The sequence below is a fragment of the Juglans regia genome, chromosome 7 (assembly GCF_001411555.2).
Source record: "Juglans regia cultivar Chandler chromosome 7, Walnut 2.0, whole genome shotgun sequence".
NCBI classification, from domain to species: domain Eukaryota; kingdom Viridiplantae; phylum Streptophyta; class Magnoliopsida; order Fagales; family Juglandaceae; genus Juglans; species Juglans regia.
In genome coordinates this window covers 40,287,483-40,306,933 of record NC_049907.1, presented here as the reverse complement: position 1 = coordinate 40,306,933, position 19,451 = coordinate 40,287,483, and the positions used below count along the sequence as shown (strand labels likewise).

Here is a 19,451-nt window from a genome sequence, read left to right as displayed (position 1 = left end):
TTATTTGATTGCATACAAATAAGGAAGTGGCGATCAAACTGCCAACCACACTCTTCAGTGTCGACACTGTGGAGTCACGCCGAGTGGTGATATGAAGTCTGGACATGCTAAAAACATGACCGAGTCATGGCTTCTCATTTATTTTTCCCAATAATATTTACCGCTCCTGTGGCTATATAAATGGACGACGCCAGCTGATTGCATCAAACGACACCATCTTTGCCACTTCCCCCTCTACTGCTGTCACCCAAAGAGAGCTTCAAACCCATCATTTTGTGTAACACAACATGGCCACCAAAGTGGGGTCGGCTTCTTCCCAGCATCCCAATAAGGGTAACCTGAGCTTATTCACCTCGACCGACCACGAGATCTTGAACCAGATTTATGCAACGCACGTCCACGATGATGAAAAGTTTGATGTTGAGTCTCTTTTCATCATCGTCGAGAACATCCTTAAGCGTGCCACCCAGATCGTCGATAATGTTGTCCTGGTATGGTACCACATTTACTTTGCTAAAACGTTTTAGTTTTGGGAGTACTGGAGGTTCGGTTTTCCCACAGTTTCACACCATTCTTCTGCTACACCATAACGAAAACATAAGGTTACTTGTTACAATGCTTGATTAAGAGACGCTAAGCAAATTGGCTAGTCGGTAAAACTACTTTTTCATTTATTTGAACAATGGATCGGACCAAGAGGTTAAAGGGAAAGCAGGACAGGAGGCTGCTGGTCTCTTTCTCTACTAGAAAGCATAAATCGCGACATGCTCACTTCTATTTTATCGGTTGGTTTTGCCAATTGCAACACTAGCTTTATCACGTTGTATACAGATGAGATGAACTAATTTTCAGCTTATTTTCTTGACCCGCAGCAGGGTAGCCAAGCAACGGTAGAACATTTGGACGAGAAGATCCCCAAAGCAAGCTTTAGTCCACCCCTGTGTACACTCAAGAGTATTTCCTGCGAGGTAATTACAAATCACCATTATTTTTCTTTTTATTCCCCTCCATGCGCCCCTCCCTCTTCTTTCAACTCAGTAAAGTCAGTACTCAAGGAAAAACCAAAGAGTGAATAAAAAAAGGAATGATCAGCTTATAATTTGGATGATTTTAACTTTTGGTTTTTATTTTTTTTACGCATGTACACGATTTAACAATATCAAATATGTAATGTCAGATGCAATGCAAGGCCCCTAGTGAAGAAGTTGCTTACGAAACAACCCTGTCAATACTTAACAAATTATCGAACTATTCTTGGGATGCAAAAGCAGTGCTGACCCTAGCGGCTTTTGCTTTGGACTATGGGGAGTTCTGGCTGCTTGCTCAGAATCAGTCATCGGACCAACTCGCCAAATCTGTGGGAACCCTGAGGCGGGTTTCTATCCTCTTAAAGGGACCAAATCTGCAGAAACATCGCCAGGCGCTAATTGAACTTAACAGTGTGATCAAAGCCACACTGGAAGTGATTGAATGCATCTTTGAGTTAGAGAAGCTATCAAATTATGACACAAAGGATGTGCCAGCTCTGTCAACTGGCGTGGATCATATTCCAGTGGATGTTTTTTGGGCCATTATCACCGTTGTAGCGAGCACGACTCAGCTTTGTTGCCTCACTAGCGATGAGTAAGTGCTTAATTTATGTTTTTTCATTTTTGGGTAAGTGATGAATAAGCTGTTGTCCAGGTCAACATGACTCTGCATATGCCAATTATACTCTTAGTTAGAAGTAAATCACAATCTGAATGCTTGGTAAAATTTTAGAAAGTAATAAGTTTCTCTTACATATAAACAATCTATCTTAAAATAATTCAAACGGTTTGCCCAATTGATCTTACAGTAATCTTAAGCCTTGGTATGGTATTTTTTTTAAGCTTTAATATAATTGTGGTTGCACGCCATCTTGCCAGTGTCAAAATGACCCTGTTTGATATACAGGGGCAAGAAACAGGAACTTTCCCTGTTTTCTCAGAAACTCAACGTGATCGTCTCAAAACTTAGGAGGCAGATAACGATTTGCAAACAACAGATAGGTTAGTTTCTTGGCCGCTACTTGAAAGAATGCAAGCTTCGGTTGGTTCATTTTTCACTTATTAATCAATTGATTGCCTTAAAAATGGACTTGATATATAATGATGAAAGGTTTTAATTCATTGCAGAGGAGACAGAGGCTTATTGGAGGCTTGTGAAACTTTTTCGAACTCCTACGGAAGTCATGGAGGTATTTAAGGGACTGATTTTCACCAAGGACAAATTGCAGCCGCTATTTGATGGTTCTACTAGAAAGCCGGTACGCTTATCTACGAATATTAGATGTTTGGATGTTCTATTGATAAATTAGCATATATATGGAAGACCTGAGTAACAGAACCGTCAAATTAACGACATAACTACATCAACCCTTTGATTACAACTTAATTTGTGGCTGATATCTGTTTTTCAAATTGATGATTATTATATTCTTTTTTGGCTGAAGTTATAAAAATTAAGCCCAAGTCATACATAGTTAAAATCAAGCATTAACGCTGCTCTTAATCTTAAATTTAGTCATCCTCAATCAATACATTTGAAGTGGTTTTTTTTTATCAATGACAGTGGTTAACCACTTGAAATATGTCTCGTATTAAATATGATTGGACATGACAAAACTTACCATGAATACAGCAATAAGGGGTCGGCTTGGTAACGTCAAAAGAAGAGTAATACAATCACAAGGATTACATAAAAATAATTCTATAAATTGATGTGATTTTATATGATCTGTTAGATCTATTTTATAATAATTTTGACAAATCACATTAAATTACATCAATTTATAAAATTACTTTTGTCAAATCATTTTGTAGCAAGAGTATTTTTCATGTCAAAATAAGTCACTCGGCAATTGAGATGTTTCGTCCGGCTTGGGTTTAATCCGAATGGGATTCGTTATTTACTTTTAGATAATACATTTTACATCGTTTCCATTCCATTTTTCTATTTCTTTTTTGGTTGGTGCGAAATACGTATAGTTCTTATTTTATATATAATTTACTTGATCTCTCCTTCGTAGATCAATGACCGCTTTTTGTAAAAATCTCTGAACAATATATGCAATTCATCGGGCTGGCCTTTAAATTAATGGGAAAGGAACATTGTCGACGATAAAAAAGAATTGCACATGCATGTGAGAATCAGTACTTTTCATAAAGCTATAAAAGCGACTTTTGTATGGCCAAGTTCTTTGAAAAATCATCTGGCTATAGATGCGTAAGTGGCACATTAATAATAGTTTACTTTTCTATGTATGAGAAATCATTGCTAACACGGGTTAATTTCCCCGCATCCGTAATTTATGGCATAAACAGGTTAGCATTGAGGTGCTGAAGAGGAAGAATGTATTACTGTTCATCTCGGGGCTAGATATCTCGGATGATGACATTTCAATTCTCAAACCAATTCATGAGTTAATAAGTAAGGAGGATCAGTATAAGATTGTATGGATTCCAATTGTGGAACAATGGACGGAGGACCTGCAAAAGAAGTTCGAGATGCTGCGGGCCAAGATGCCTTGGTACGTAGTGCAGTATTTTTCCCCAATAGCCGGCATCAGGTTCATCAAGGAGAAGTGGCACTTCAAGGGTAAGCCCTCCGTTGTGGTGTTGAGCCCTCAAGGAAGGGTTGAAAGTGACAATGCAATCCACATGATCAGGGTATGGGGAGTCAAGGCCTTCCCCTTCACCACTGCAGTGGAAGAAACCCTTTCCAGTAACAAGGATTGGATTGGGTCCATAGCAACTGGCGTTAACCCAAATATTGAGAGCTGGGTAAATTCCTTTCACGAATCTAGTGCACCCACGTGCACAGCACATACACGTACACAAATGTATTATCAATTGTCTCAGTCTTGCTTGCAAATCATTTTAATTAAGAAATAATGTATTGTGCTTTGGAATTACATTGAGAACTGAGATCATGTACGTCTTGTTCAAACAGATCAAAGAGGAAAAGTATATATTTTTCTATGGGGGCAAGGACAACGAGTGGATCCAACAATTTACAAAAAGAGCAACTGCTCTTGCCAATGACTCGGTGATAAAGGAAGCAAGGATTTCCATAGAGGTTCTGTTGGTAGGGAAGGGCAGCAAAGGAGAGGACAACCACAGTCTTCTAGGGCGCTTCTGGACCGGCATTGAGAGTATGTTCATTTCCAAGACTCAAAGGAAGACCGAAGCAGACGCTGTGACACTAGAGATCCAAAAGCTGCTCTCCTACAAGAATGAGAGTGGATGGGCTGTGCTCAGCAAAGGGTCTAGTGTGGTGCTCAGTGGCCATGGGACAACCATCTTGAAGGTCTTGGAGGAGTTCGACAAATGGAAGGAGCTTGTGCGGGAGAAAGGCTTCGAACTCTCTTTCAGAGACTACCACAACCAGGTTCTTCACACTTCTCACATCTGCTGCCGCATTGATATCCCAAATGGCAGTGGAAAAATCCCAGAGAACATGAAATGTCCCGACTGTCCCCGAATCATGGAGACGTATATCAGTTTCAAGTGCTGCCACATTGATGGTGCTGCCAACTCAGTGCATTAAAAATGGCCACCAGCTTCCTGAGGGCTAAATTAATGGTATGAGTAAATAAATTTATGTGGTTGAATATGTTGGTATCCGGAGGTTTGTTTGTAAGATGAGTTTGTCATGTGGATATATATAATTTCTTGGTTGTATTTTTCCTTAATTTATTTTGTCTACCGAGTGGATATGCGTGTAATCTTGCGTTGTCAGCTTGCAAGTGGCATCCTTCTGGTATGGACTTTCATATGCTCGATTCATTTGAATCTTTTAGATTTCTTTCTATCATTGTGGAGTAAATTACAAATTATATTTCAAATCGAAGGATTAAGAGAGAATTTTGTTCATTTGTACTAAAAAAAATACAATTTGAAGAAATAAAGTATGATTTCCCTATTAAATACATGATTCTTTTCTTAGAATTTATGTTCGTTAATCATCTCTTCTTGCGTTCTCACATTTTTCAAAATATTTTCTAAATTTTCAATTTTATCAATTCACTCAATCTGTTTGTTATACTTATGATCAGCTTTTCCTAAAATAAACTAACGATTCCACATTGACTTAGAATAATGATTGTAAATGCCAAAAATCGCATAACAGGTAGAAATGGGAAAATGGGAGAAAGAGTCATCCTAGTCGTAAAAAAAAAAAAAAAAAAAATATATATATATTTTACGGTCTCTTACGATCTCTCGTTTCTTACGATCTCTTGTTTCTCTCTATACAACGGAGATCCCTTTCAGAAATGGGTTGGAGATCCCTTTCCTGATACGGCCGATATTTTTTCTGGTACACAACACATCTCTTTTTTGTACCGGTTCGGCATATTCCGACTGTACCGGCCATTACGGTATAATTTTTAAAACTTTGACCGGAACTTTGAGGGAAGTTAGCACGACCACCATCTCGTCCTCGTCTAAATCCACGTCCATGACCTTGGTTAGATGGGGTGGATGAAGACAATGGCTTAGTGATTGTAGTGTTAGCCACAAGAGGACTTCCTGAGAGGAGAGAGCGAGTTTGGTGAGCTAGTCTTGATTCATGACCTAAAATATAACTAAAGACTTGGGATGAAGAAAGTGGTTCTGGCCAAGTCTTGATAGAGGTAACTATGGATTCATAGTCTGAACCTAAACCAGCTAAAAGGTAAATTCTGAACTTAGAGGTAGACAGTGGGTGACCAGCGGCAATAAGGGAATAAGCAAGAGATTTTGCTTTGTGAAAGTAATCGGTGATGGATTTCAACCCTTTCTTTAGAGTAGCCAACTGATATTGAGTCTGCATAATATGAGCAGAGGATTGAGTAAAGAGAAGACTATGGAGAGTAGACCAAGCTTCACGTGAGGTGATGCATTCAAGCACCTGAGCTAGAACAATATAGATAAGAGAAGAATTAATGGCTAAAAGAATCAACTGGTCTTGAAGAACCCATTTCGTGTGCTATGGGTTAATATGACCGTCAACTATGGGAGTGAGTATGGGAATTGAACCATTGAAAAAACCGAATAATTGGTGGCCTTTGAGAAATGGTAGAATCTGGGCTTTCTAGAGTAGGTAGTTGTCAATGGTAAGTTTTACAGTGACAAGGTGGGTGGCCAAATTGGTGATGCAGGGGTTGATTGGTGATTTTTTGAGTTCCATGATGCGCAAACAAAGAAGAAGTGGACGCGAGTCTTTTTTAGAGCTCTGGTACCATAAAAAGGAAATGAAAAGAAAAATACAGAGGAATTAGGTAATGCACAGAAGGTGCTTGACAAAATGCTTCTTTCATGGAATTCCATTTCAAATATATATTTGACTGACTCATTTTTTCCTCAATGCAATATATTCTGATTCTGAGAATTTATAGACTATTACAAAGATCAACAGAGAGTATTTCACAAACATGCACATTGAATCCAAGCCTGCCAACTCAGCAATTTTGTTATGTAATATTCTTCCAGATCCTTCCATAATATTCTACATGTGCATTCTGTTATGGTAGATTTGATTCATCATCCTTTGAGGCTATACCTCTTGAATCTTCCTTTGAGGAGTGGACGTTTGAAGCAGAGAGATCAGGAGTCTTAATAAATAGTGATTTAATGATGTAACGGTAAGGAATAATATGAATGATCTCTCGCATGATACTCGCCCAGGATATCAATCTCTCACGACAAGGCAACGGATTCAAAGTCCTAACAACTTGCAGTCCAACCATGATTGGAGAGGATCAAGTCATAAGTCAAGCCTTACTAATTAAAGGCTCAATCTATATAAATGGAGGTCAAAGCACATGCCAGAGGTAATTTCTGAACGATCTAAAAATTGAAATACTCCATACACTCTAATCTAACTTATGAATTGGAAGTGTCTTTCACCACGCCGAGCCCCTCTAAATATGCCATTCTTGGCCATATCATCCATTCCAGTAGTAAGAACTAAAAATTATTTAGTGGAATAGGAGAGTAAAATTATTAGTATCAAAGGTTTGAAATTTTTGTCCGTGTTATCAGATTCAGAATGCTCTTTAATGGTTTGAATTAGCCTTACTTGTCCATTGCTGTGGGGACTTCCAAATTTTTAGTGTTAGATTCTGTAATTCACGAATACAAAGGGTTTGATCCTTTTGGTCCCTTTTCCCCTATAAATGGTGCACATGTGAAACCTTCTCTTAAGATATTCCTCCATTCTCAAATTGGTTCAGCGTTCCAAGATCTCTGCTATTGAGGAAGTTTCTGAGCTGAAAAAACTACTTCAAAAAGAAAGTCTTCTTAGGAGGGCTGCTGAGGAGGAAGTTAATAGTCTTAAAAGTCAACTAGCTCAATCGAAAAGGTCAGAGGTATGTTTTATGTATCTCTAAACAATTATTTTCTCAGCTTTGTCTATGGTCGTCATCCTCTCTCCCTGTTTCCCCAATCTTTGGTATCTTAATCTCACGTAGAATGCTACTTTTGGTATGATAGGCATCAGGGAACTCAGAGATCATAAAGCTTCGTAAGATGCTGGAAGATGAGGCATGCCAGAAAGAGAAACTTGAAGGAGAAATAGCAATACTGCATAGTCAGTTGCTTCAAATAAGTATTTGAAGCTGACGAGGTATGCTTAATTATTTGGAACTTACAAGGCTGTGGCTTAGTTTGAATTTAACTTTTTTGTCTGGATGATATCCATTGACGTCCTCCCTTGGAATCTTGTATCATGGTCCTTGCCTTGTTCTCTCATCTGGTAGAAATGAAGTATGGGTTGATAAGATAGTCTTGCCAGAAATCCTTTAATACTTGGGTTATGTGATCACGGATCATAAATTTTGTGGGTTTGTTCAGTGTTTATTAATTGGACTCTGAATGTAAAACTTTTGAAGATTTTTTGAAAGTTGGTTTTCATTAAGTCAATGTTGGGATTCTTAGTTCCTAAGGCACCTCAATTCCTGCAAAAGGTGGGATTTAAAATCTTACTACTTGAGGAAGAATATGTATTCTCTATTCCAAGTAATTGTTTGAGATAAAATCATGAACTGTGTTTAAGATGTGCTATTTAAAGCATGTTCTTGGTTTTTGTTCCTTGGTTACACCACGCATTCAAGGCTCAAGCTAACCACTGCAGCCATCACATGAAGCAAAAAAAGGTGGTTTGGGGCAACCAGCATGGTGGGCAGACAATTTGAGCCTTCCATACCGTGGTTTCATGCCCAACTTGTACACCTTGGTTACGGTTGGAATTCTTGGTTACCGAAACATAGAACAATAATATCCAAAATTGTGTTATCAGAACAGGTACACCCAAAAACAATTAAGTCTAGAAACTTCAGTTTTCTATAATTTATTAACTAATTACAAGTTAACCTACTTGGCAAAATATCTATTTTTTACAATAAATTCTGAACTGGATGGGAAGTATGCTCATTTTCGTTTTATTTGTTGAAGGTGATGACTGTATTTCCCCAAGATGATTGACAAATTAGGGATGTCATGCAAAAAGCCATCAATCTATGGTGTGCAAATTAAAAATATCACCCAAAAATTACTAACATCTAATATCCACATCAACACCTACAAAAAATGCAGATATAAAGGTGGCATTTTCATGCAAAAAACATCAAGCTTTCTGACTCAAATAGATGAAAATTATTCTACAAGAAAATTGTACCGATTGTTGTAAAGCAACTAGTCTACATATGAAAGTGGAGAGATAGAGAAATTAGTTCAAGCGATACCTGTGTTCATGAAAGGAATTCACTCCAAGAGTCTTAGTGGAATATGCTCGCCCTCCAACACTTGAAAATCCCAGAAGAAGTCACTACGAGATTTCTAGATGGAGGCACAGATTTGGACTGGCAAAAAGAAAACGACGACCCTAGCTTTTATGGGGAAGGAAAATGAAGTGGAGGTCAGAGCGGAAGCTTTGGGGCGTATTCAAAAATGGAGATGAAGTCGTGTGTATGAAGTGGGTGGATTTAATTGCAGGTAGCCGAATTAGAGAAGAACGTGGAAGTACTGGGGAAGAACGTAGATGATTTTAGAAATGGGTAAGGCTCGGGAGGGGAGGGAAATGGGGAAATAAATTAGTTTTGGCGTCCAGACCTTTCCCGTCGATTACATGTCGTTGCAACTTGTGATTTTATATTCCCGTCGATTTTTTTCGCCACTAAAATCCATTAAATCGCTGCAAATAATTAAGTTGGGACTGCCCCGTGTTTTTATGAAGATTGGATTTTAAAACGTGCGACGAATTCGAAATTGCTACAAATGGTATCTTATTACGGCAATTTTTTTTGTAGCATAAATAAAATTGCTAGGAAAGAGCCTATTTCTTGTACTAATTAGTAGGAATATGAAGCACGTCCACAACAAACACAATAGGCATGACGTTAAAATTTGACGTCATTCTAAGAGCTGGTCTCGGCCAAATTGATGGTCTCGGCCATCAATCTATTTGAATAAAGTATATAAGTATAGAATTCACATAAAAATAATTAATTTGTTAATAATAAACTTCACTTTTTTTAAAAGAAATACGTGTTACTGAACTCCAAGTATCTAGTTCCAGATAAGATCAATCAATGCTTTTCTGGGATGCTAGCCGTGTTCACAGGGCACATCTTTATCCCGTTAAAGACAGATTTCTTTTCTAGTCCTCGGCATATCATTTTTTCCCCCGAGATGATAAACTTTTGTAGATAGCATTCATACATCATTGACGCTTGTCGTTATTCTTTTCTTCTTCATATTTACCACCTTAATTTAAACCAACGTGATACTTGCATAAGAATTATGCCACAGCATAAAAAGGATCACATATATACATATTATATATATATATATGTTGGCTGGCTGCAAATGGCCGTTTAGATTGATCTTTAACTTCCAGTCTTCCGCTTTGTCAATATGCGGATCCTTGAAAGTTGAGAGTTTGGTCCCACAAATATTATTATACTTAGTGGAGGTTTGGATAGTGAGATGAGATGAGATGAGTTAAGATGTTAAATAAAATATTGTTAAGATATTATTTTTTAATATTATTATTATTTTAAAATTAAAAAAAATTAAATTATTTATTAAATATATTTTATATAAAAATTTGAAAAAATCACAATGATTAGATGAGACGAGTTGAAAGAATTTAAAGTTTGATGTTGAAGTACTGGTATTATATATTCAGTCGTCACTCATCTTGAGATAGTGACGCATCTTCTTTAGCATAGTGACCCATATTCAGTCGTCACTATCTTGAGATGGGTCACACAAAACTCAAAAGTTAATAGAAAATATATATATTTTAAAATTATCCTAAGCTGATCGACTTTAGCATATCTTCTTTACAGGCATGATATGAATAAAGGGGAATTAAGCCCAACCTCTTATCTATTTTCTTATCTTCGATGGCTTCTTCTCATCATGCCCTTTAGATTCTAGCATGCCGTTGCTCTCTGTTAAGACAGTCAAATATGCTGACCTGGTTCACAGCAATTCCACCTCTTTAGCAGCTAAAACAGTCACTGAAGGTGACCTGGATCATGGACATGCAACTTCCACTATGCTTGCAGAATCTTCTCACAATGCTAGACGTCTGAAGCCTCTAGAAGTGTTATATCTGATTCTGACAATTGCCTATGACGTGTACCAATTATATCTCTTGGGTTGTTATTCATTCTGTGTATAAATTGGACTGTGATGTAAGTAAGGAAATACAATTCGAAATATGATACTGTGAATGAGAGGAATTTTCTTTTTGGCATTTTGTCAAACATTCTGCTTGCATATTTATTCGTTACTTTAGTACTCTCACCATGCAGCTCCGTGCAGCTGATCTTTTGGACGATATTTGGTAAAGATTTACGTTAATAATAATAAAAACGGTAGATTTAAAAAGAGAGGCCCAACAAAAACCTAAATACCGCTCACATATGATAAAAAGTAAAAACTATGAAACGGCAATTAATTGGATTAATAAATTGGCTCTCAACCAAGATAAAGGTCTATATTAATATTGACTGGTTTGAATCACCTTAAAAATTGACTAACGGAGTTTCATTATTTTAACATTTCTGAAAATCCCTCTGCAAACGACGACGACGACAACAACAAAAAAAAAAAAAAAACTGCAAATATATCGACTAGGAATCATGCATTGAATCAACCAAATGGTTGCACCGTTTCCATCTCAATGAATTTAATTAACTTGCCACGATCATCATGCACATGCCATATTGCATTTGTTAATTTGATACTACAAGTGTATAAGAAAAATCAAATAAAATAAGGGAAATCTTATTGATGAATTACATATACTTAAAGCGAAGTGTTACATCTATAAGAAATATTATAAAAATAAATTTATAAAATGATGTGGCTTAATATAATATAAAATGTGAGATCTAAATCCGAATTGAGTTTTAGTATAACGTATCACACACATGACCAATTTCTAAGTTTAATTTTATAAGACATCTAGTAATAATATGTACAAGTCTTAAATATATAAATCTCGTACAAGCCTATTGTAAAAGAATGAATTTCACTAAAAAAGAATAGGTTTTTTAATATTTTTTTAGGTAAAGTCTACTTTTTTATAAATAGGTTATACAGAACTTATCTATTTAAGATTTATACAAATCATTTTTATTGCATACGAAGAAAGAAGTGGGACCAACTGCCAACCACACTTTAGTGTGTGAGTGGTAATATGGGCACGCTATAAAAGAAGAAGAGAAAAAAAAAAAAAAAAACGCTTGACCAAGTTTTGGCTTCCAATTAGGGGTGTCAGTGGGATTTAAAAAGGTTAAATTGTTTATTATATTATATTTAAAAATTTAAAAAAATTATAATAATAAGATACAATATGATGCAATGTGATGAAATGAGATGAATCACTACTTCTTGTATCCAAACGGATCCTAAGTTCTCAGTTCCTTTTTCCCAATAATATTTCCCGCTCCTGTGGCTATATAAATGGACGACGCCGGCTGATTGCATCCACCTACACCATCTTTGGCACTCCCTTCTACTGCTTTCACCCAAAGAGAACTTCGAATCCATCCTTTCGTGTAACACAACATGGCCACAAAAGCTTCTTCCCAGCAACCCAAAATAGGTAACCTGAGTCTATCAACCTGCACCGACCACGAGGTCTTGAACCAGATTTATGCAACGCATGTCCAAGATGATGAAAAGTTTGATGTTGAGTCTCTTTTCATCATCGTCGAGAACGTCCTCAAGAGTGCCACCCACATCGTCGATAATGTTGTCCAGGTATGGTACTACATTTACTCTTTTGAGGGCTAAAACGTTTTAGTTTTGGGAGTAATGGAGGCCGTTCGGTTTTCCCACAGTTTCCCACCATTCTTCTGCTACACCATAACGAAAACATAATATTGCTTATTACAATGCTTGATTAAGAGACTAAGCGAATTGGCTAGTCGGTCAAACTCTTTTTTCTTTTATTCGAAAAATGGATCGTACCAAGAGGTTAGAGGGAAAGCAGGACAGGAGGCAGGTCTCTTTCTCTCGTACTAGAAAGCATAAATCACGACGTGCTCACTTCTATTTAATCGGTTGGTTTTGCCGATTGCAACGCTAGCTTTAGCACATGATTTGTATACAGATGAAATGAACTCATTTTCAGCTTAAATGAGACAAATATGATTGTTTTATTTTTTTATTTTAACTAGTTTTGCTGTTTTTGCCCCACACGTATGCATCCTTCTCTTTTTCAATTTTATTCACTCGTGGTCCGCAACAGGGTAGCCAAGCATTTACGGTAGCGCATTTGGGCGAGAAGATCCCCCAAGAAAGCTTTAGTCCACCCGTGTGTACACTCAAGAGTATTTCCTACGAGGTAATTACAAAGCACACTTATTTTCTTTTTCTTTTTTGAAAAATTCTACTTATCATTCTTACACATAAATATTATGTTTAAACAGAAGGATATAAATGACAAATCATATTGTGAATGGTATGAAAATAATAAGTAGCATTTCTTAAAAAAAAAAGAATTAAAATTTGGATATGATTTTGCAAAAGCCCAAACGCATCCTTTAACTTCTGGTTTTATTTTGTTACGCATGTACACGTTTTTACAATATCAAATATGTAATCGCGCGCAGATGCAATGCATGGCCCCTGGTGAAGAAGTTGCTTACGAAGCAACCCTGTCAATACTCAAGAAATTATCGAAGTATTCTTGGGCTGCAAAAGCAGTGCTGACCCTAGCAGCGTTTGCTTTGGACTATGGGGAGTTCAGCTGGCTGCTTGCTCAGAATCAGCCATCGGACCAACTTGCCAAATCAGTGGGAACCCTGAGGCGGGTTTCTATCCTCTTAAAGGGACCAAATCTGGAGAAACATCGGGAGGCTCTAATTGAACTTAACAGTGTGATCAAAACCACACTGGAAGTGATTGAATGCATCTTTCAGTTAGAGAAGCTATCAAATTATGACATAAAGGATGTGCCAGCTCTGTCAACTGGCGTGGACCTCATTCGAGTGGATGCTTTTTGGGCCATTATCACCGTTGTAGCCAGCTCGACTCAGCTTTGTTGCCTCACTAGCGATGAGTAAGTGCTTAATTTATGTTTTTTCATTTTTGGGTAAGTGATGAATTAAAAGCTGTTCTCCAGGCCAACATGACTCTGCATATGCTAATTAAACCCTTAGTTAGAAGTACATTACCAAATCATAATCTGATCGAAAGCTTTGTACGTAAAATTTTAGAACGCACCAAGTTTCTCTTACATACAAACAATTTATCTTAAAATAATTCAAACGGTTTGACCGATTGATCTTACAATACTCTTAAGCCTTAGTATAGTGTTTTTTTAAGCTTTTTAATAGTTAATGTGTATGCATGCCATCTTGCTAGTGTCAAAATGACCCTGTATGATATACAGGGGCAAGAAACAGGAACTATCCCTGTTTTCTAAGAAACTCAACGTGATCGTCTCAGAACTTAAGAGGCAGATAACGATTTGCAAACAACAGATAGGTTAGTATCTTGGCCGCTACTTGAAAGAATGCAAGCTTCGGTTGGTTCATTTTTCACTTATTGCCTTAAAAATGGACTAGATATATAATGATGAAAGATTTTAATTCATTGTAGAGGAGACAGAGGCTTATAGGAGGATCGTGGAACTTTTTCGAACCCCTACGGAAGTCATTGATTGCCTTAAGGGACTGAATGTGAAGCCGCTACTTGATGGTCCTACTGGAAATCTGGTATGCTTCTGTTGTTGATCTTAGATTTAAATTAAATCATTTAATCCCGTAGAAATATACTCGATCATACCAATCTAATACCAAAGACTACCAATTTAGACTTTTGGATGCTTTTTATTTTTATTTTTATTTTTTTTGTAAAGAGTAGTACGTGTATTATGATATATGTCGTACTATTGATAAAGTAGCATATACATAGCACACCGGAGTAACAGAATTGTCCAAGTAATTTAGTAACTACACAATTACATATTTTAGAATGGGTATACACATGCTTTTGAGATTTGAAGGAACGATATCATTCTAGTTATATCCCTACTTGTTCCGGTCTGATTTGATCCAATTTTAGTATAGTATTAATGAATTATATAGTTAGTATAACTATACAATAGTGATATAGCGATATATAATAGATTATATAGTGATACTACAAATACTAGTGATTTATATAGTTATTTATATATAGTGGATTACTAATAGTATCTTATAGTGATATAATATTTGATTTTTATGTATGTTAGTGATAATATGCTAGTGATAATATATTTGTATCTAACTTATTTATATATTTGATTATACATGTTAGTGATAATATGATGGTTACATACACTTTTTATATGAGTTTATATAATCTAATGTATAGAAATGTATTTATAAAAAATAATATATATTATAATTTATAATGCTATAAAATGTATTTATCCTTAATATATATATATATATATAGTTTATATTAATAACATATGAACAAATGTTCATGTTTAAGTTTAAAATTTTAAGTTATATTAATTAGCAATTTAGCATATAATAGAAAATTATTTTACATATAATTATAAAAATTATATATAATAGAAAAAATCATATAAAAATATTTTATATAATATAAAAAATTAAATATATATATGAACCAATCCGATCCGGTGTTAGAAAAAAAAACATGAAACAGATTGATTTCAATCAATTTTGAGAAAAATGAAATTGGTAATGGACCGAACCGGTTACGAATCAGACCAAATTCACCGATTCAGCCATGATCATCGGTTTATTTTTCAACCCAATTTGTGGATGATATCTATTTTCAAATTGATTATTCTTATATTCTGTTTCGGCGGTACAGCCGTACATATCTATAATTATTGCATTAATGCTATTCTTAATCTTAAATTTAATCCTCTTCAATTAGATTGATTAATGTAGAATATTTCAAGTGATTTATTTCATCTATCACTTAAATAACCACCACTCAAAATATATACATGTCACGTAATAAATACGGTTGGACTTGATAAAACTACCATATTGAATACAGCAATAAGCAAGCTGGGTCGGCTGGGTAATGCCAAAATAAGTCACTTGGCAATTAAATGTTTGGGTTTAATCTAGAGGTGCTATTCGCATGATGTGGGTAGCCTGCCCGCACGCCCATGTGGGAGTAGGTTAGAAGGGGGCGGGGTACGGGCCGCCGCTGCCCACTCTTAGACTTTAATCTAAACCCAAAGGGAATTCGTTGTATACTTTTAGATAAAAAATTTTATAAAAAAATTTACTGGGTTTCCATTCCAATTTTGTTTTTCTTTTTTGGTTGGTGTAAAACACGTATATGTAGTCCTTATTCTATATGGGGTAAATATATAATTTACTTGATCTGAGTGATCTCCTTCGTAGATCAATGACCGCTTTTGTAAAAATCTCTGAAAAATATATGCAATTCATCGGGCTGGTCTTTAAATTAGTGGGAAAGGAACAGTTTCGACTGTAAAAAATAATTGCACATGTGAAATAACATTTCATAAAGCTACAAAAGCGACTTCTGTATGGCCAAGTTCTTTGAGAAATCTTCTGGCTATGGATGCATAAGTGGCACACAAACAATAGTTTACTTTTCCATGTATGAAATCGTTGCTAAGACGGGTTTCCCCGCATCCTTAAATGTATGGCATAATTAAACAGGTTACCATTGACGAGGTGCTGAAGGGGAAGAATGTCTTACTGTTTATCTCGGGGCTAGATATCTCGGATGATGACATTTCAATTCTCAAACCAATTCATGAGTTAATAAGAAAGGAGGATCAGTATAAGATTGTATGGATTCCAATTGTGGAACAATGGACGGAGGACCTGCAAAAGAAGTTCGGGATGCTGCGGGCCAAGATGCCTTGGTACGTAGTGCAGTATTTTTCCCCAATAGCCGGCATCAGGTTCATCAAGGAGAAGTGGCACTTCATGGGTAAGCCCTCCGTTGTGGTGTTGACCCCGCAAGGAAGGGTTGAAAGTGACAATGCAATCCACATGATCAGGGTATGGGGAATCAAGGCCTTCCCCTTCACCATTGCAAAGGAAGAAGACCTTAACAGCAACAGGTCGGATTGGCTTGGGTTCATAGCAACTGGCATTAACCCAAATATTGAGAGCTGGGTAAATTCCTTTCACGGATCTAGTGCACCCACGTGCACAGCACATACACGTACACAAATGTATTGTCAATTATGTCTCAGTCTTGCGCGCAAATCATTTTAATTAAAAAATAATGTATAGTGCTTTGGAATTACATTGAGAACTGAGATCATGTACGTCTTGTTCAAACAGATCAGAGAGGAAAAGCATATATTTTTCTATGGGGGCAAGGACAACGAGTGGATCCAACAATTTAATAAAGCAGCAACTGCTCTTGCCAATGACCCGGTGATAAAGGAAGCAAGTATTTCCATAGAGGTTCTGTTGGTAGGAAAGGGCAGCAAAGGAGAGGACAACCACAGTCTAAATCCAGGGCGCTTCTGGACCGGCATTGAGAGTTTGTTCATTTCCAAGACTCAAAGGAAGATCGAGGCAGACGCTGGGACACTAGAGATCCAAAAGCTGCTCTTCTACAAGAATGAGAGTACTGGATGGGCTGTACTCGGGAAAGGGTCTAGTTTGGTGATCAGTGGCCGTGGGACAACCATCTTGAAGGCCATCGAGGAGTTCGAAAAATGGAAGGAGCATGTGCATGAGGGGAAGGACTTCGAACTCTCTTTCAGAGACTACCACAACCAGCTGGTTGATCTTCACACTTCTCCCATTGGCTGCCGCATTATTGATATCCCAAAAGGCAGTGGAAAAATCCCAGAGAACATGAAATGCCCCGACTGTCCCCGCGACATGGAGGCGTATATCAGGTTCAAGTGCTGCCATGGTGATGCCAACTCACTGCATGATTAAAAATGGCCACCAGCTTCCTGCCGAGGGCTAATGGTATTACTAAATAAATTCATGTGATTGAATGTTGGCATCCGGAGGCTTGTTTGTAAGATAATGTGTGTGCTTGTGATGTGACCCCTTAAATATTTGTGTTTTAAGTTTTTAATTGGAGTGTCGTGTGGATATATAATATCTTGGTTGTGATTTTCCTTAATTTATTTTGTATCCCGAGTGGAAATGTGTGTAATCTTGGGTTGTCACTACTTATAAGTGGCATCCTTTTGGTATATGTGAACTTTCATATGTAAGGTCTGCGTTGTTATGAAGACATGATTTTAATACCCGCTTATTTTTTTTCATTCTAATTTTTTGTTTATAATTTGTTAATTTTTTTCTTGTTTGTGCATTTTTAATTTTGAAAATAAATTATAAAACAAATTTTTTTTTTTTAAATTGTGATGGGAGTTACTTGTGCTGATCATGAGGCCAGAATACTCGTGAAAATAGCTAAGCCGCGCGACTCAACTAGTTCCGGCCAAAAAAAAGTTGCGTTTTGCTGAAATTAACAACGTACTAACGTTTTCAAGACAGAGATCTACAATAACTTCATATCCAAATATTTTTACAATTTAGAAAAATACATATAGAGCAATGAAATCTAACTGCATTAAATACCTAAACATAAATAATATAAACTCAATATTTAATACGATATAGTCTAGACTCTACATGTTGTATTTATTGATCATCTTAATTATTATATTTATTTATACATTATAAAAACAGAATGATAACTACTCACTTTATGCGTCAATATCTATTTCGGTTGATCAAAGTCTTAAATTAAGATGATAATTATTTAGGATAGATTTTCACAAATTAAAAAGATAATCCCAAAAGGCTATGAAGAAAAATTTAAATCATTCTGTCAGTTGTATGATAATACGCCTAGCTAATTCTCGTGCCTGACAATTTTTTTTTTTATTATTTTAGGTCTTACCACCTTTGTTCTTGTTTTTACGTGAGATCTAGAGTGCACAAAATCTTACATATCATTAGATTTTGAGTAGGTACTCTGGTCATATATATGCAATATAAGTTATAAACAAAATAAAGAAAGTGAAAACGAGTCATGCTCTATAAAAAAATGAAAAAGAAAAAAGCATGCTATATCAAGTTTTAGCTATAGCATTAATCTTTGGTTAGGTGAATCTACATTGGACTAGTCATTTTAAAGTCAAAATAATAATATTATATTATATATTTTAATAATATTTTACAATTTTTTTTTTATATTTTGTAAATACACTTTATATATTAATTAATAATTTATATTTTATTTAAAATTATTATTTCCCAACTATTTGTTTCCTCAACCTAATATTAACATTTCATACTAATATTAACTGAGATATTTAACCACATCCATTAGAATACTATAATGCTAATATGCAAACAGATGCATGGCTAAACCACCCATATTACTATATAGTACCACTTCTAATAAAATTGCAAGTGTAATCAAATCTCACAATGAATCATGCAGATATGGACATCAAAATTGTGTGAGAGAGAGATAGAGACTTGAGCATAAAGAACAAATCAGAAACTTTATACTCATTCATGAAAATGAATCAAAAATACAAATGTTATCTTCTACCTAGCACTCGACTGTACTGTCCACTACATTAAAAATCAGATCTACTTCAAATATTAAGAAGGACACTAACAAAAATTTATTTACAAGCAACAAGCCAAAACAAAGTGGTCCTTTGGTAAGGAATGATCTCTGCTGCATTGTGCATCCTCAGGTGGTTGTTGTGCAACACTTGGTGGCTGCACCTTCATGTCAGTATCATTGAGAGCCTCAACTTGATGGTGAGCATGATCATCATGCTTCAATATATATGGAGGGTTAACAAGAACAATAGAAAAGTGCTTGTTAACAAGGCCTAGTCGTTAAACCTTTGAAAGAACTTTCTTAATCAAGACAAGAAGCTCAAATGAGGAGTTGGCGGATAATGGAATCATT

General features: G+C 36.1%; 3 protein-coding genes across 5 annotated transcripts; all 3 read left to right on the top strand.

The window, feature by feature from the left end:
* The first annotated feature begins 107 nt into the window (after positions 1 to 107).
* LOC108985524 (protein SIEVE ELEMENT OCCLUSION B-like) lies at positions 108 to 4,900 on the top strand. 2 transcript variants are annotated; one of them, XM_018957859.2, is made up of 7 exons: positions 108 to 491; positions 873 to 968; positions 1,178 to 1,623; positions 1,936 to 2,030; positions 2,157 to 2,287; positions 3,345 to 3,803; positions 3,973 to 4,900. In XM_018957859.2, exons 1-7 carry the CDS (start codon positions 288 to 290, stop codon positions 4,567 to 4,569), a joined length of 2,028 nt encoding a protein of 675 aa, XP_018813404.1. In that variant the 5' UTR covers positions 108 to 287; the 3' UTR covers positions 4,570 to 4,900. The 2 variants fall into 2 exon arrangements, with proteins under 2 accessions (XP_018813404.1, XP_035547857.1); XM_035691964.1 differs by lacking the exon at positions 108 to 491 and adding an exon at positions 519 to 785.
* Positions 4,901 to 5,281: 381 nt separating this feature from the next.
* On the top strand, positions 5,282 to 7,997 carry LOC108985526 (kinesin-like protein KIN-UA). Its single transcript, XM_018957863.2, has 3 exons — positions 5,282 to 6,835; positions 7,238 to 7,372; positions 7,497 to 7,997. Exons 1-3 carry the CDS (start codon positions 6,827 to 6,829, stop codon positions 7,617 to 7,619), a joined length of 267 nt encoding a protein of 88 aa, XP_018813408.1. The 5' UTR covers positions 5,282 to 6,826; the 3' UTR covers positions 7,620 to 7,997.
* Positions 7,998 to 12,007: 4,010 nt separating this feature from the next.
* Positions 12,008 to 17,763, top strand: LOC108985525 (protein SIEVE ELEMENT OCCLUSION B-like). 2 transcript variants are annotated; one of them, XM_018957861.2, is made up of 7 exons: positions 12,008 to 12,281; positions 12,772 to 12,867; positions 13,136 to 13,584; positions 13,918 to 14,012; positions 14,127 to 14,242; positions 16,193 to 16,657; positions 16,829 to 17,763. In XM_018957861.2, exons 1-7 carry the CDS (start codon positions 12,087 to 12,089, stop codon positions 17,438 to 17,440), a joined length of 2,028 nt encoding a protein of 675 aa, XP_018813406.1. In that variant the 5' UTR covers positions 12,008 to 12,086; the 3' UTR covers positions 17,441 to 17,763. The 2 variants fall into 2 exon arrangements, with proteins under 2 accessions (XP_018813406.1, XP_018813407.1); XM_018957862.2 differs by having other exon boundaries at positions 12,018 to 12,281; positions 14,136 to 14,242.
* The last annotated feature ends 1,688 nt before the right edge of the window (positions 17,764 to 19,451 follow it).

Bases quoted from the DNA above. Each gene is read 5' to 3' on its own strand.
- LOC108985524 (XM_018957859.2), top strand. From the start codon at position 288: ATGGCCACCAAAGTGGGGTCGGCTTCTTCCCAGCATCCCAATAAGGGT. The intron at 492-872 runs GTATGGTACCAC...CTTGACCCGCAG, and splicing joins TCGTCGATAATGTTGTCCTG to CAGGGTAGCCAAGCAACGGT. The intron at 2,288-3,344 runs GTACGCTTATCT...TGGCATAAACAG, and splicing joins ATGGTTCTACTAGAAAGCCG to GTTAGCATTGAGGTGCTGAA.
- LOC108985526 (XM_018957863.2), top strand. The intron at 7,373-7,496 runs GTATGTTTTATG...TTGGTATGATAG, and splicing joins CTCAATCGAAAAGGTCAGAG to GCATCAGGGAACTCAGAGAT.
- LOC108985525 (XM_018957861.2), top strand. From the start codon at position 12,087: ATGGCCACAAAAGCTTCTTCCCAGCAACCCAAAATAGGTAACCTGAGT. The intron at 13,585-13,917 runs GTAAGTGCTTAA...TATGATATACAG, and splicing joins TGTTGCCTCACTAGCGATGA to GGGCAAGAAACAGGAACTAT. The intron at 16,658-16,828 runs GTAAATTCCTTT...TTGTTCAAACAG, and splicing joins ACCCAAATATTGAGAGCTGG to ATCAGAGAGGAAAAGCATAT.